Source organism: Palaemon carinicauda, chromosome 22, assembly GCF_036898095.1.
Source record: "Palaemon carinicauda isolate YSFRI2023 chromosome 22, ASM3689809v2, whole genome shotgun sequence".
Classification (NCBI taxonomy): Eukaryota; Metazoa; Arthropoda; class Malacostraca; order Decapoda; family Palaemonidae; genus Palaemon; species Palaemon carinicauda.
In genome coordinates this window covers 21,706,407-21,721,806 of record NC_090746.1, presented here as the reverse complement: position 1 = coordinate 21,721,806, position 15,400 = coordinate 21,706,407, and the positions used below count along the sequence as shown (strand labels likewise).

Genomic DNA, 15,400 nt, shown 5'->3' with positions numbered 1-15,400 from the left:
TAAGACCATTTGATTTTATCTGTTGCAAAAACATATTTTTGTAGTTACAAAATACAGTATTGAGTGAGAATAGAAGGAAGGAGGTTAGGAATGACGATATGTAAACATTGCGTGAATAATGTAAACATTGTGTTCAAACTCAATAATTATTTTAGTTTTATACTTTCTTCAACAGAAATGCAGCTAATTGTATAAACTAAAAATATAAATATATAACAGTAACAATAACAAAGATTATAATATGTGTGGTAAGATTTATAATAAAAGTGTTGTAACATCAGGCTTCCCTTGAAATTGCCATTTGCCTGTTACATGGAGTATATGATAAAAGTGCTTTTTTATTCAAAGGAAATTTTGGGGTCATCCTTTACACAGTAATATACAGCACTGTATTTGAATTTGTCAGAAGCTTTAGTAAAGTCAAATTAGATGATGTGTACCCTGCTATTTGAGAGTTGTAATTATTATCGTGGATTGTTAAGCATTTTAGATTCATTTGATTTTCCTTGCTTAAAGCTATGATAATTTTTGGAGATTGTTCATGCTACAGCTGTACTGTACTGTATTAGTGCCATTTGGTAATAGGTAAAGATATTTATGTCATTCATCAAGAATTCTATTACAAAATAAGATAGGGAAACTTCTGCATTGCATTTCTTTTAAAGGTTTTCAATAAATTACCTTATACAGTATATGAAGTGTGTCCCATGTCCTATCAAAATTTTGTATTTTTTTCCAGGCCTTTGCCAAAATGTTTCATTCTAGTCCAGATGATCTTGACATGCATGTTATTTATGATGTATCTCACAATATTGCAAAAATTGAACAACACTGGATTGAGGGAAAACTTCGAACTTTATTGGTTCATCGAAAAGTAAGTTTGTTCAGCATGTTAATTTGACAGTTTACTATAGCTTATTAAATTTTTCCTAAATATTTTGACTTATTTTTTAGGAAATAAAGAATTAATTCCATTACCATGATCGGCTGATTTTTTCCAAATTGTTTGTTATATTGTAATATTATTTATGAATTTTCCAAAGTAAAAGATAAATGCAGTACTCTTCTTTTTCAGGGATCAACAAGAGCATTCCCACCACATCATCCTCTGATTCCGGTTGATTATCAGCTCACTGGACAACCAGTCCTCATTGGTGGAACAATGGGAACCTGTTCTTATGTGTTGACTGGTACTGAACAAGGCATGATGGAGACGTTTGGCTCAACTTGTCATGGAGCTGTAAGTAAAGAAACCTTTATAACCCCTTCACTATGATGACGTCATTATATGTCAAAACATGCCTGGTAATACACACCATGATACTGGGATTCGTCATCTTTATTATTATTATTATTATTATTATTATCATCATCATTATTATTATTATAAGCTAAGCTACAAAAGAGTAAAGCATATGGTAGTATATCGCACAGTTCACACTCGAGGAAATTTCACTAAAAATCCTCGTCTCCCTAATATTAGCCCCTCCTACTTTCTTCAGCCAACCAACAAAGACTGGGATTCTAGCCTTTATTTTTGAATATGTAAGAGCTATATTAGTTGATTTTTTTGTTACCATATGATAATCACACCACTCTCTCTAGCCAATGGCAACGTAGGGATTGTCACATCTTTCCTCACCACCAACAGAATTACTTGTGATTCTAGTCCTTATTCATGATTATGTAAAGTCTATTTTTTCCAACATTAATACAAACCACTCGCTATTTATAGGGACGTTACTTCGGCAAAGTTGGAAGACGAGGCATAAAACATTTAGCAACGGTTAACCACCCACCCGCTATTTAATAAGGGAGTGAGGGTTTAGTCTTCTACCCCGCTCACTTACACACCTGGACTGAACAACCACTTTTGCTTTTGGCTCCATGGAGAACAGACGTTGCCTCTCTCCTCCTCCATCTTGACTTGCCATTGTTGGCTTTTTCTTTTTCAGTTTGATTGTGTTTCTCTTTGACAGTCCTCATGCAGACCTGTCTAGGACCTGAGGGCCACTCTTGCTGGCATTTCATGTTATTCGTTGAGATGGACACGCATTCATTGTGCCCATCCTGTCGAGGGCGGCGCTGTAATCAGGACAACACCTGGCCTGAATGCTGAGAGTGGTAGTGGGAGTTGTAAAGACAACTGCACAAGAGAGATTCTTTGCCCTTGGGGTCTTCTTCGAAGCCAAGAAAACCTCAGTTTTTTTCCTTGACCCCCAGATCTCTCCCTGAAGCTCTTGCTCAATCGATCTCCCCTGATGAACAGTCAAGCAGAAGCGTAGATCGGCGCTCGCCAACTCATCGTTTGCTAGCTCCTTGTCGTTCACCTAGACCTGGTTCACCTTATTGCCTTCCGGCCCACAAGCTTCGATCGCCAGGATTGGATCATCACTTGCCAAAGCGCGATCGTCACTCTCCTTCTTTTACCCCTTACAGGTCAGCTCATGATCGCCACTTGCCAGCTCAAGACAATCGACCAACGTGTTATTGCCACAGAGAAGACTCCTATCGTCCTTCCATTCCAAGGAGTGTTTTCCACTCCCGCGTCAGCGATCTCCGTTCCGTCATGAGGAGCCAACTGTTTGCAGGTAGAGTCCTGAGCCTTCTCACCCCATCGAGGTTGTTCCCCTGGAACTACGCCCAGTCTCTAAGAAAACTGTCCAGCCGGCCATAGTTCCATCATCAAGAGAGGGACGGAGGGAAGAACACTCCAATTGCTCCTAGAGGAATATTTTCCTCCCTACAGGGAGTCTAAAAACTCAAAGATGATCCTGAAGACCTCAGCCAGGGCATCAAGGCTTTCACAAGAGAGGCCTCGGGGGTTCTCCCCCATTACCAGCAAGGACATCAGCAAGCGACGTGCCTTCCGCTGCCATACTTAACGACTTTGATCTACCCCAGGCTCCTATGGGTGAGAACTTGTGGGTGGAATACGATTACAATTATGAAAACGAATATCTCCCTAAGGTTGCAAGTCCTTAGGTCACGGAGGCAAGACAAAGGGAGTCGGAACACACCTTTTGGCAGGTCTTGGCTTGCATGAGGGCCATCAATGGGTTGTCTGATCCAGCGATAGGCCCTCAGGAGGGCAAAGACATGCTCTTGGACCATGTCTATGACACTCAGTGACTTCCCAAGGCCAGTGCAGCTTTGCACTGGTTCAAGGTGGTTGACGGGTGATCAAAGGAAGGCACCTGTTCCCTCCATGCGGGCTCATCCTCTAAGCATCTTCTGCTGCCATTTGTGCAGCAGAGGAAGTATTGCCCCTTCCAGCCTTGCCTCTCGACCACTCTATAGAGGCTCTGACCAGAGGAGTCTCCTTTGAGCGACTCTTCAGACTTTCCTTTTTATTCTCTGTATCAGAGATCTTTAACCTGGTGGTTGCGAAGTATGCCATACGTGCTACTTTGTGGCAAAATCTCTGGTAGAGAGTGTATGTTCATATGATGACTAATAATAAGGGCTATAAATGAACTGTATAAAAACTGTGATATCCTATAACATATTGTTGCTGATGTAATATTCATTATGAAGATATTCAAAATAAGTTTAGAAAATTATTTAACCCACTTTCTATTATCCTTATTTTCCCATAATCGCAATATGGTAGCATGACCTTTATGATCAGTCTCTTAGAGAACAGACGTGTCCTCTCTCTCCCCAGACTGTTATTGGACTTTTTTATATTCTTTTTCTCATCAGGTGTGCATGTTTTCTCTTTGATCACCTTCATGTGAACCTGTTCAGGGTGTGAGGTTGCCGCGTCCGGTGCCTCCATGTCATCGTTGAAGACCGGCACACACTGTGTCCTTCGTGCAGAGGGCATCGATGTGAGCAGGGTTAGCCATGCGCAGAGTGTAGGGAGTGGCCTGCCTCCCAATGGGAGGAATTTGGATGGTGTAGGAAGGCCAAGCGCGATCTTTTTCCCTCAAGGGCGAGGAAAGCGCGGTCTTCTTTGTCCCGCACCCTCAAATCTCTTTCAAAACCTCCTTCTCGCTTGCGCTCTTCTGAGGGACAATCGAGTAAGAGCGCAAACCAACTAACTCCATGGCAACCCCGGGGTACGGGGAGAGGTTGTTGCTTCCCCTAGAGAAGCAACTTTACCTCCAGCCGCCTGGGAGTCATTCTCCCTCTCGGATCTTCTGAAGGTATGGCCGACCTTATGGATTTCGGGACCCCTTTAGAAGGAGGAACTTCTGCGTCTCCTTCAGCGCGGTGCCAAGAAGGACCCTTCTCTAGAGCCGTCAACATCTCCCTCTCTGGAACTTTGTGAAGTCCACCTTTTGCCTTCTCTTGGACCCACGAGTGGACGAGGTGATCGCTTGCATTCGCCTCTCCAACGGCCTCCTCCTGACGACGAACCTTCTCTCCATCCTGGGACCTCGTCCTATAACCCTTAACCCTTTGTTTCTTCTTACAGGAACCCGCAGGTTGCAAGTGTTGATCTTCTGGAGACCAGTGCTCCTACCGCCAGCAGCGCGAAAGGATGAGCATCGCCATCGCCTCGCCCTTCCGGACACTTCCCCTGATCGCTGTTTGTAACGATCGGAAGAACTGATGGTTCGTAGGTCATCATGATCCGAACAGTCTTCTTTTGGAAGGCATTCACGCTCTAGAGCCTCGCACTCATGAGACCTCCGGTCTTGACGCTCTCCTCAGAGGAGTTCCTTTTCACAAGGAGAAATCTCGTGGTCGTGCTCTGTACGATAACGAGCACAGTCTCAATCTAAGTCCACTAACTCGCGTTCTAAATCTCTTCTATCTAGATCACGAGAACGGCGCTCGCGAGGAAGACGCTCCCATTTACGAGGGCGGCGTTCACGTTCGCGAAGCCAACACTCATGTACGTGAGCTAGGCAATCACGACGCTCAGCCGTTCTCAAACGAGAGATAGACACTCCCATTCATGAACAGCTCGTTTACGATCAAAGTCTAGACTTTGCTCGTCTAGAGGTAGAGGTGGCGTTTGCACAGTCCATCAGCGAGTAGCCCCTCAACCCGACCTTCTCCAAAACGACCTCTGACCGAACCTGATAATGAGAATGACCACCCTTCAGACAGGCATGCAGCTAAACCCCCAGTGCCCTTCACTGCATGGGGAGTATTAGCAAAGCGTTTGCCTATGCGACACTTAGAAATGCATCCCGCTGTGATGCTTTCTCCAACAATGAGGGTTGTTCCTACTCAGAGGCCTTCTCTGCTGACTTCGTCGGACGTAGGTGCATCTCTGTGGCAGCAGGAAGGTGTTAGACCTTCCTCTTATAGTATGGCTACTAGTGCTCCTGTTGCTAGCACGTCTGCTCTGAAATGCATCCTTGGACGCATGAAACTCGTGATTTTGCTCACGAATCTCGTGATTTCATGAGCAAATCAACGATTTCTGCAAGTAATTCATTAGCAGATGTGTCGGAACAGCAAGCAAGTGCAGTACCAACACCTTTGCCTCCGCCTCCAGCTTCTACCACCTCCAGCTGCAGACCGATACCCTTTCCAGATTGTTTCAAGGAGCCATAGAAGGGGTATCTCTCCCCTTGACGCCATTATTCCAACTATAGCGGAGTTCCATGTGCACCTCTCGGTTTTGACAGTAAACGATTACCGCTCAGCCATGAGCCTTGCCTTTAAGCTGAAAGGGGTTGATATTTCTTCCTCGGAACTTTCTATCCTCATATGAAGCTATGAGCTTACCTGCCCCCAGTCAGAAGGTAGACCTCTTCCATGGAACGTGGTTCGAGTCCTTCAATCTCTGAAGGGTGCTACCTACGAACCATTATGCCCGGCAACAGACTGCCACCTCACTCTGAAGACAGTGCTCCTACTTGCCTTGGCTTCAGCCAAAAGAGTTAGTGAACTGCATGGTCTTTCCTATGACATCGCCCATTCAAGGGAATGGGGAAGGCAATTCTCGACTTTGTCACTGAGTTTATAGCAAAGACTCAAAATCCGGGAGTAGGAATCCCCCTTCGAGTTCGAGAGACCATGCTAGATGCACCGACTATAACGACGACCCACCCCAAGCTCCTATGGCTGTGAGCTCTTGAGTGGAAGACACTCCTGATCACAACTCAGGGCATGAAGACGAGCTGCTGAGAGCCGCGAGCCGTAAGATCTCCGCCTCAGAGCAGAAGGAAACAGATCACGCCTTTTGGCAGGTACTGGCTTGCATTAGTGCAATTAACAGGTTGATGATCCAACATGCGCTACACTTGAAGGGAAAGACACTGTCCTGGACCTTCTTTATTGGACTTATATACCCACCAAGACACACTACCGCCTCCGTAGAACTCTTTCGGACTTCACAGTCTCCGGAATCCTCCCAACCACGAGGGGTTCGCGAGCCTCAAAGGACTTCCCAGAAGGAGGAACATAGCATCCTCCCCGCGTTCACAGGCAAGTCCCTGCATTGGAAGGATACGACTTCATTTCCAAAGAATTAGACATCAAAGGTTGTTTATTCTTCAACGGAGGTTTCAGGAGGCTATTGCTTGGGAGTCTACTTCCACATCCAGGAAAATTCCTCCCAAGTCTTGTTCCCCTTCTGAGGTGCACGTTACGACTATGATCCACCCTTGGCTCAGCCGGGTATGAGCCAGAAGGTGGATGTACAACCTGGCGATGATGAGAACTGCTCAGAAGCCGTGTTCTCAACACCAGCCAGCCTTAAAGCTCCGACCACCGAGCAGGGTGAGTCATATTCTGTTTTATCCCAGGTCCTGTCCTGCATTCAGTCATTGGCTTTGGGGAAACTACATACTCTGCCTCAGAGCACTCAGACAGTCAATGGCCTTGGGCAAAATAATTATTCCACCTCAGAGGGGAAGGACACAACCTTAGATCTTCTTTGTTTAGCCCCAAGACCCAAGAGGCCTAAGTTAGAACTTCCTTGGTCTAAGCTGGTTCAATAAGGAAGGTGCACTCACAGATCTCTATGAGAAAACTCTCTTAGGTTTGGTTGATTCTTCAAAGAAGGATTCAGCAGGCCATTGCTGCTGCATCGGCTTTCACACTCATGGAAGCTCCTCCTATGTCTCGTTCCCCTACCAAGATGCACATTACGACTATGATCCACCCCAGGGTCAGCCAGGTATGAGCCAGGATGTGGATGTACAACCTGACGAGGATTAGGACTTCATAAGCCGTGCTGTCAGCACCAGCCAGTCCTAAAGCTCTGACCACTAACCAGGGTGAGTTAGATTCTGTTTTACTCCAGGTCCTGACATGCATTCGGACAGTCAATATCAATGGCCGTGGGGAAACTACTTACTCCACCCTATAGGGGCAGGACACAACTTTAGATTTTCTCTGTTGAGCCCTCAGACCTAAGAGGCTAAGGTTAGAACTTCCTTGGTCTAAGATGGTGGTTGGTTTAATAAGGATGGTACACTAGAAAAGACTCGCTTAGGTCTGACAACTCCTCCAGACTACTTTCTCCTTTTGTGATACAAAGGAAATATTACAATATTCTCAACGATGACCTTCCCTGCCTTAAGACCCGGCTGTGACAGCCTAAGCCCAGTGCTTGTCTACAGATGAGCTAGTGGCAAAACTAGCCGTTCTCACCCAGTGATGTTTCAGAAATGGAAAGGCTAGCGAAGGCGACCCTTCAAGCCTCTTCTTGAATGGACCACTGGTCCAGTACTGTCAGCTACCTTGCTGACACCGGAGATCTTTCCAACCCTGACAAGAGGCAGGTTTTAAAAAATATTATCCTGTCTGGTGCAAGGGCGTTAGACTTCTTGGCCCATAATTCTGCTAAATGGATCTTGAATAATCAAGATTTCATAGTCTCCAAGGTCCTGACTCAAGTGCCAAAGAGGGAGGTCTTACTCCGCAACTACCCTATCTCCAATCCGTCTTTGTATTCCCAATGAACAACATCGAGGCCATTGTGGAGAAATGGAGGAAGGCGAGCCAGGACTCTCTTCTACTTAGGGCCAAAAGCTCCGGCTGTGCAGAGACAGCCACACAAAGTTCAAGGATTGTTCTCTCCACACAGAACACTGCCAGAAAGGATAACACTCTTCCAAACAATGCTTTCAGGGAAAAGGGCCTCAAGGAAGGGGAGGTAAAGCTGCTAGACATGGAATATGTCCCCGCATTCCAACAAAAATTCCACCAGGGAGCAGGATGCCTAACACAGGTGGCAGTTCCATGGGGTCAAACCTCGGAAAGTAACTGTCCTTCAGTCAGGGTACGTTGTTCTGTTCATTAGCTCTCCCCTTCCCCTGATTCTTCACCCAATAAGTCCATCATCCTTTGCCAAGGGATCAGTGAAGGACATATTCCTTCATGGGGGAAGGACATCTTGTTAGAGAAGGGCGCTTTCCTGGTCATCAACAGGTCCTCAGGCTTCTGTAGTTTCTTCTTTCTTGTAGAGAAGGCGTCTGGAGGCTGGAAACCAAAAATAGACCTCTCAGCCTTGAACAAGTTTATCTTTCAAACTCTGTTCAAGATGGAGAGATCACAGCCATGGTCAGACAGGCAATCAGACCAGGGGACTTCATGATCACTGGACTTGACATATGCGTACTTCCAGACCCTGTTCCATCCAGCATCAAGGAAGTACCCAAGATTCTGTCTGGCCAACAAGATATATCAGTTTCGACTGCTGTGCTTTGGCCTTTCGATAATACTACGAGTGTTCACTCTAGTTTCGGTCTGGGCCCACGCCAACGGCATCCATCTACTCTGTTATCTGAATGACTGGCTAACTCGTGGAGGCATTTCTCCTACACCGAGATGTACTTCCTGAGTTTTGCTAATCTGGGGTTGTAGGAAATCTCTAGAAGTCATCCTCACAGCCCAAACAAGACCTAATATATTTGGAAATGCATATCTGCACCCAATTACAAAAGATTTTTCCATCTCAGAGCAGAATCGAAAGGTTCAAGAAAGTGGCTCGATCCTTTCTCCTTGGGAGTTCGCTGCCCACCCCCGGTGGCAACGTCTGTTGGGACACCTTACGTCCTTGAAAGCTTAGTCCCCACCGGTCATCTCAGCATAAAATCACTCCAGTGGTAACTGAAGACCCAACGGTCTCGGTGAAGGGGTCTTCCAGAAGCGTGAGTTGGTGGATGGAAGACTCCAACCTTTGCCCCTAGGATTTGATGCATTTCACGGGAAAGAGGGAGGGGGCTCACCAGCAACACCACATTGCCTCTATGCTATGGTCCGATCCTAATCCGTAATGCCACATAACCTCCTGGGGTTGAAGGCAGCCTCTCAATCCCTTCAACACTTCCAACAGGTGACTCAGTAGTGTTGATGAGCGACAACATGAATATAGCGGCATACTTAAACAAACAGAGTTACATTCTCACAACATCTCTGCCATCTGGCTGTCAAGATTCTGGAATGGACAGAAGACAAACAACTCACTATCAGGCTGGTTCATTTCAGGCAAAAAGAACATCCTAGTGGACAATCTGAGGAGGAAGACTCAGATATGAATGGTCTTTAGATTCTTGGATAGTGACTCAAGTCCTGACTGTGGTGTTCACCTCTGCTAGACCTGTTTGTGATGTCTCTCAGTCACAAATTGCCAATGTACTGCTCTCCAGAACCAGACCCATAGGCAGTGTTTGAGGACTCCTCCCAACATCCTTGGGACAACTTAGACGTCTAATGAGTTCCCCTATTTTGCCTGATCCGAAGGCTCCTCAACAAGGTGAGAGTCTTCCAACCTATCAGTAATGCTAATAGCTCTGCCATAGGCCTCAACTAAGCCTTCAAGAGAAATCTTCAGTTGACCAGGTGTTGAAGACGGGTTTAAATGCCAGTCCACCTTCGTGGCCTTTTATCCACAGGAATATACATAAGTCTCTTGACGCCTTTGTGCTTGGTCCTGTGCCTAAGTAGTTGTATAGCGAGCACAGCTCCCACACAAGCCAGGAAGCACCTTATCTAATGTAATGCATAGATTTTAGTCTAATATGAAAGGTGGAATGACTGGCTCTGCTTAATTTTTCCGCCGCCCTCTCGGTAGCAAATTGGCTGAAGCATTACTTGCTGGATCTGACTTGATACTGGTAAGCTACACTTCTGATCTCCACGCTTTAGAATCTAAAGAAGTTTCTCTCCCATTCTCCCTAACAAGGGGGAGGATGGCGGAATTTATGCCAACTCGTTGATCATCATACACAAGGTATATTATTCTAAACTGACATCACTTTCGGGGAAAGGGATCCCTTATTTGAACCACACCCATTTCTTGACAATTGCTGGAGTAATCACCTAAGCACCTGTATAGGACTAGGCATATTGACACTTCCAGGGTAGAAAAAGAACCAACCAGTTCATTTCTAGGGAGATATCTGACCCACTAATCAGTGAGTCCCCCCCTATTTTAAAGGATCAAAGGTTTGTGTATGTGTAGGAACAAATAAAATTTAAAATTTGTTTGTTCCAACACGGAGTACTTACCTCGAACTACTTTCTTAGGAGTATCTGGGATCTCCTCCCAACCGACCAGAATTTTGTGTAGTTTACCCTACTCCCGTTTTCTATGCGGGGTAACCTCTGGCGGAGTGATACACGCCATGAGGCGACCCCGGGTCAGAGAGCATGCTTGCTCAGGTCTCGATCTCCAGTAAGTTTTCTGGCCACGTCGCGTTAACACCTCTCCTTATCCAGTGCGACCCTTTGTGTCCCCAACCCCTTTGTGTCTCACGCGGTCCCCACGTGGTCCCATTGTGCTCTTTCCTTACCCTTTCCCTCTGTGTCCCTGTGTCTCACGGTGCCTTACTAGTGCGTGATGGAGCATCCCCATCGTTGTCCCGGGCCTATGGCCAGTAAATCGTGTGGCGCTTTTCTGTCGAAGCCTGAAGTCGACCCGCACTCCTTGTGTTCGTCGTGTACGGGCAGCGTGTGTTCCCCTACGGCCACGTGTCCGGAGTGCGAGTCCTGGAACGAGGTGCAGTGGGTGCGATACGGCACCAAGAAGAAGAAGGCGTCCAAGAGGTCGCCTAGGAAGCCGAGCGTCTCCTCGCCGCTTGCTTCTAGCGATGCTTCGTCGGATAGGGCTTCTCAGCCGCCTTCGCCTACCCAGAGTAGGGGACGAGGTAAGTCAGTTGCGGGGAAGAGGCCTATTGCTCTTCCCCAGGAGTCTGAGATACCTGCTAGTGGGGATGTTTTGTCGGTCCAGGCATGTGGGGGGCCTGAGGAAGGGACGGGAGTGTGTTCGGAGGACGGAGTCCTGGTGCCAGCAGGGCCCGTCTCTTCCGACGATCCTATGTGGGGGAAGGCTGCTGCAGCCTCTTCCCCCGCTTCATGGGCCTGTATTTCAGGTATGTCTACAGCCGGTGGAGACGCCGAGAAAGAGGACTCACCGCCGTCGGATCCCCTCGCGTGGGCGCTGCCGAGGACGCCCTTTAGGTCGCCCATGAGGCTGGAGGAAGAGTTCGAGGCCTGGTTCCCCAGCAAGAAGAGTCCTCGCTCTCCCCCAGCGCCTTCAGCAACGCTCCTTCCCGTCTTCATGGAGCCTTCGTCGCTTACGGATCGACACGTGGAACCACCAGCGACGCGGGACGACTTGCAACCTTCAGTGCGGTCCTACAGATCTTCGGGCTCCTCGTTTGAGTCATACTCCTACTCCTCGGAGGAGGGAACTCCGAGGGACCAAAGGAGAAGACGAGACAGGTCCCGCAGGAGGCGGTCCCATTCCCGTTCAAGATCTCGCCACGCCAGGAGGTACGCTAGATCCCCCAGGAGGAAGTACAGAAGGAGCCGCTCCCCTAGAGAGGAATGGGTACGTGTCGTCATCCCGCGCAGCCAACTCCTGGGAGCTTCAGCAGTTCCGGGCTTGTTCTCCCGCAGCGAAGTACGTTCCCTGCAGCAGGCCTGAGCGTCGAAGGGAGTCCCCACTTCAGGCTCCAGGAGACAGGCATAAGTCCGCGAAGGTTCCGGCTCCATCTGCCCAGCAGAGAGAGTCGCCCCTTCGGCCTGGCAGCCGTGTCCCAGCATCTAAGTCTTCGACGAGCCGGCAGGAATGCGAGAGACATCCAGCAGCCACGAGGAAGCCCACAGTAGCCTGGTCCTCCGTGGGGAGAGACAAGCCCAGGACGGAGGCCTCCGTCCCAGCGGCGATGCCCGTCCTCCATCCAGAACCACCGAGGGTATGCCGCGACAAGAAGATGCCTTCTCCACAAGCGGCACCCTCCGTCGGGGGTGCACCTTTTCAGGCAGAGGAACATTCAACGGAGGTCCTAGGAGACGGCGCGGAGGGCTCAGCGGCCAAGGTCTCGGCATACAGGAAGGTGATAGCTCCCATTAGACGGCACCACAGGCTGGACGAGCCGAAGCCCGCCACAGACGAAGACTGGCTCTCGGGCCTCAGCAGGTTGGTCGATAACCCCGTGCAGCAGAGGCCCTCACTGGCGTTTCCCCTGGCGAGAGATGTTAGGATGGGCATGGCTCATATTGACAAGATAGTGGCCAGCCATGTGGACGCCCCCAAGAGTCAGAGCGCCTCCAAGCTCCTCCAGGGCCTCAAGGCCCAGAAGCGGTTCTACCCCCCTGAAAGGCTCCATGCGGGTCCCTGTACAGTAGAACCTGCAGTTGCCATCCTAGGTCAGGGGGCCGCAGAAGAGAGAGCGACCGCTGCCCCAGTTTGCTTCTCCCCGTCGAAGACCACCATGATGCAGGATTTGGCCATGGACCTGGTCTACGTCTCGTCGTGGATAGATTGATGGGCCTGCACCCTGGTGGGCTTTCAGGCCTCGCAGGACCTCTCGGTTCCGGAGAACCAGACATTGCTGAAGGAGCTGATTAGCTCAGGGTAAGGCCCTCAAGTTCCTGTCCTACCAGTCCCTCTCACAGGCAACCAATTGGGTTCTTCGAAAAAGGGACACAGTTCTCAGCAAATTGGTCAGGAGGCTTCCGGACAGGGAAGCGAGGGCCCCTAGGAACTTACCCCTGTGGGGTGAGTCAGTGTTCCCTCTGCAGGCGGTGGAGGAGACGGTAGAGAGGGTCAGGAAACTGAAGGATGCAGGAGAACCCTGACCCCCTCCAACAAGAAGACCTTCCCATAGAAGACCATCTTCCGACGTCTCTCTCCTTCCCTGCGCTTCACCTAGCCAACCCAGAAGGGACGCCCCGACTACGGCCTGGCCCCAGTCTTCGCAGCCCACCCGTAGAGGAGCTCAGACTTCGCAGTCAGCCTTCAGGCCTTCCTATTCGGGCTCTTGGAGAGGGCGTTCGGGCCGCTCCTCTCGAGGGAGGTAGGAAGAGAGGCCCCCTACTCCTGCCGACGCCTCAGGTGAAGGGATGCCTCAAACGATCTTGGCAAGCATGGCGGGACCACGGAGCGGATCCGTGGACCGTAGCTGTACTAAAGGAGGGGTACAGGCTGCCCTTCCTAGCGAAACCCCCACCTCTGATCCCAGATCAACAGGCGGAGTGGTTGGCACCCAAGGACCCCTTGAGAGTAGCAGCGTTGTAGGAAGAAGTCTCGGCAATGCTGGCGAAGGATGCAGTAGAGCCAGTCAAGAACCCAGGTCCAGGGTTCTACAGCAGGCTCTTCCTGGTGGAGAAAATGACAGGGGGCTGGAGACCGGTCATAGACTTTTCAGCCCTCAACAAGTTCGTATGCAAGACCGACTTCAAGATGGACACCCCGAAGTCGGTCCTAGCGGCCTTGAGGGAGGAAGACTTCATGATGTCCATAGACCTCAAGGATGCCTACTTCCTGGTCCCTGTCCATCCCTCCAGCAGGAAGTACCTAAGGGTGAAATGGGGTACTCAAACGTTGCAGTTCAAGACCCTCTGCTTCGGACTGTCGACAGCTCCTCAGGTCTTCACGAGGATCTTCGCAACAGTTTCAACCTGGGCACACGAACAGGGCATCTGCCTGATTCGGTACCTAGACGACTGGTTGTTGCTTTCAGCCTCAGAGGAAGTACTGAGGGAGCAAGGCGCGAAGCTCCTGCAGTTATGCAACGTCTTTGTTATCATCATCAACCTGCAAAAGTCACAACTGATACCCTCCACCAGGATGACCTACCTCGGAATGGTCCTAGACTCCCGGTTGGCGAGAGCCTTCCCCTCCGCGGAGAGATTGGACAACCTGGAACAGATCCTCCGGCCCTTCCTGTCGGGTCAGCCCAGGAGAGCCAAGGACTGGCAAAGACTGATAGGCCACCTCGTGTCGTTGGAGAAGTTAGTCCCCCAGAGGAGGCTCAAACTCAGGGGAGTGCAGTGGAACCTGAAGGAGCTCTGGAACCAGGGGGACTCCCCGCACAAGATATTCCCGGTGTCCCCAGAGACGAAAGAAGTCCTGGACTGGTGGTACGTCAGATCGAACACCCTCAAGGGAATGTCCTTCGAAGCCGACCCTCCGGAGATGCTTCTGTTCACGGACGCGTCCAAGGAGGGTTGGGGTGCCCATCTCCTCGACAAGACAGCAAAAGGAAAATGGGAAGGCGAGGAGATGGGCCTGCACATAAACGTGCTAGAGATGATGACAGTTCAAAAGGCGTGCCTAGAGTTCGTCCAGCTGCTCCGGGGAAACACCGTGGCGCTGATGTGCGACAACGCCACGGTGGTGTCCTACGTGAAAAAGCAAGGAGGACTGAAGTCGAAGGAACTGTGCAGTCTCACGATGGAGTTCCTAGAATGGGCCGAAGTAGAGCAAAACAAAATCTCAGCCAGGCTCATTCCAGGAAAGAGAAACATCCTGGCCGACGGCCTCAGCAGGATGGGTCAAGTGGAAGGGTCCGAGTGGTCCCTGCACCCAGAAGTGGCCAAGTCCCTCATTCTGAAGTGGGGCTCGCCGGTGATAGACCTCTTCGCCATGAGACTGAATGCACAGCTCCCCGTGTTTTGTTTTCCTGTGCCAGATCCAGCAGCAGCCTTCGAGGACGCCTTCCAACACCCTTGGGACAACCTCGACGTTTACGCCTTCCCTCCCTTCGGGATGCTCAGACAGGTCCTCAACAGGGTAAGATGGGCGGACAACCTGTGGATGACTTTTGTAGCGCCCTGGTGGCCGAAGAGAGAGTGGTTCGCAGATCTAAAGGAACTGGCTCGCCTTCCACCTTGGCCTCTTCCGGACAGACCAGACCTTCTCCGGCAGCCTCACTTCCAAAGGTTCCACGAAAACCCTCGGTCCCACCGCCTTCACGCGTGGAGGTTATCGAGCGCCTCCTGAGGAAGGAAGGATATTCATCGAGGACGGCATCGAGGATGTCAGGGTACCTGAGACGTTCGTCAGTCGCGGTATACCAAGCGAAGTGGGCTACCTTCACTATGTGGTGCTTCTCGAAGAACATCAGGCCGTTAGGGGCCTCCATTCCCGAGATAGCAGACTTCCTGGTCTACCTTAGGGACAAAGTGGGTACTTCCATCCCAGCCATCAAAGGAGTCTGGGCAGCCCTGGGACAAGTCTTCCTCCTGAAGGGCA

At 49.8% G+C, this 15,400-nt stretch overlaps 1 protein-coding gene across 2 annotated transcripts in view; it reads left to right on the top strand.

Annotated features, from left to right (window-relative positions):
* The window catches only part of RtcB (RtcB RNA ligase), a 266,421-nt gene that overhangs the window by 233,643 nt on the left and 17,378 nt on the right, over nt 1-15,400 (top strand). For both annotated transcript variants that reach the window (XM_068346064.1, XM_068346063.1), the window contains 2 exons: nt 740-874; nt 1,076-1,240. In XM_068346064.1, the coding sequence (XP_068202165.1) occupies nt 740-874; nt 1,076-1,240 (300 nt within the window). The remainder of the gene's footprint in view (nt 1-739; nt 875-1,075; nt 1,241-15,400) is intronic.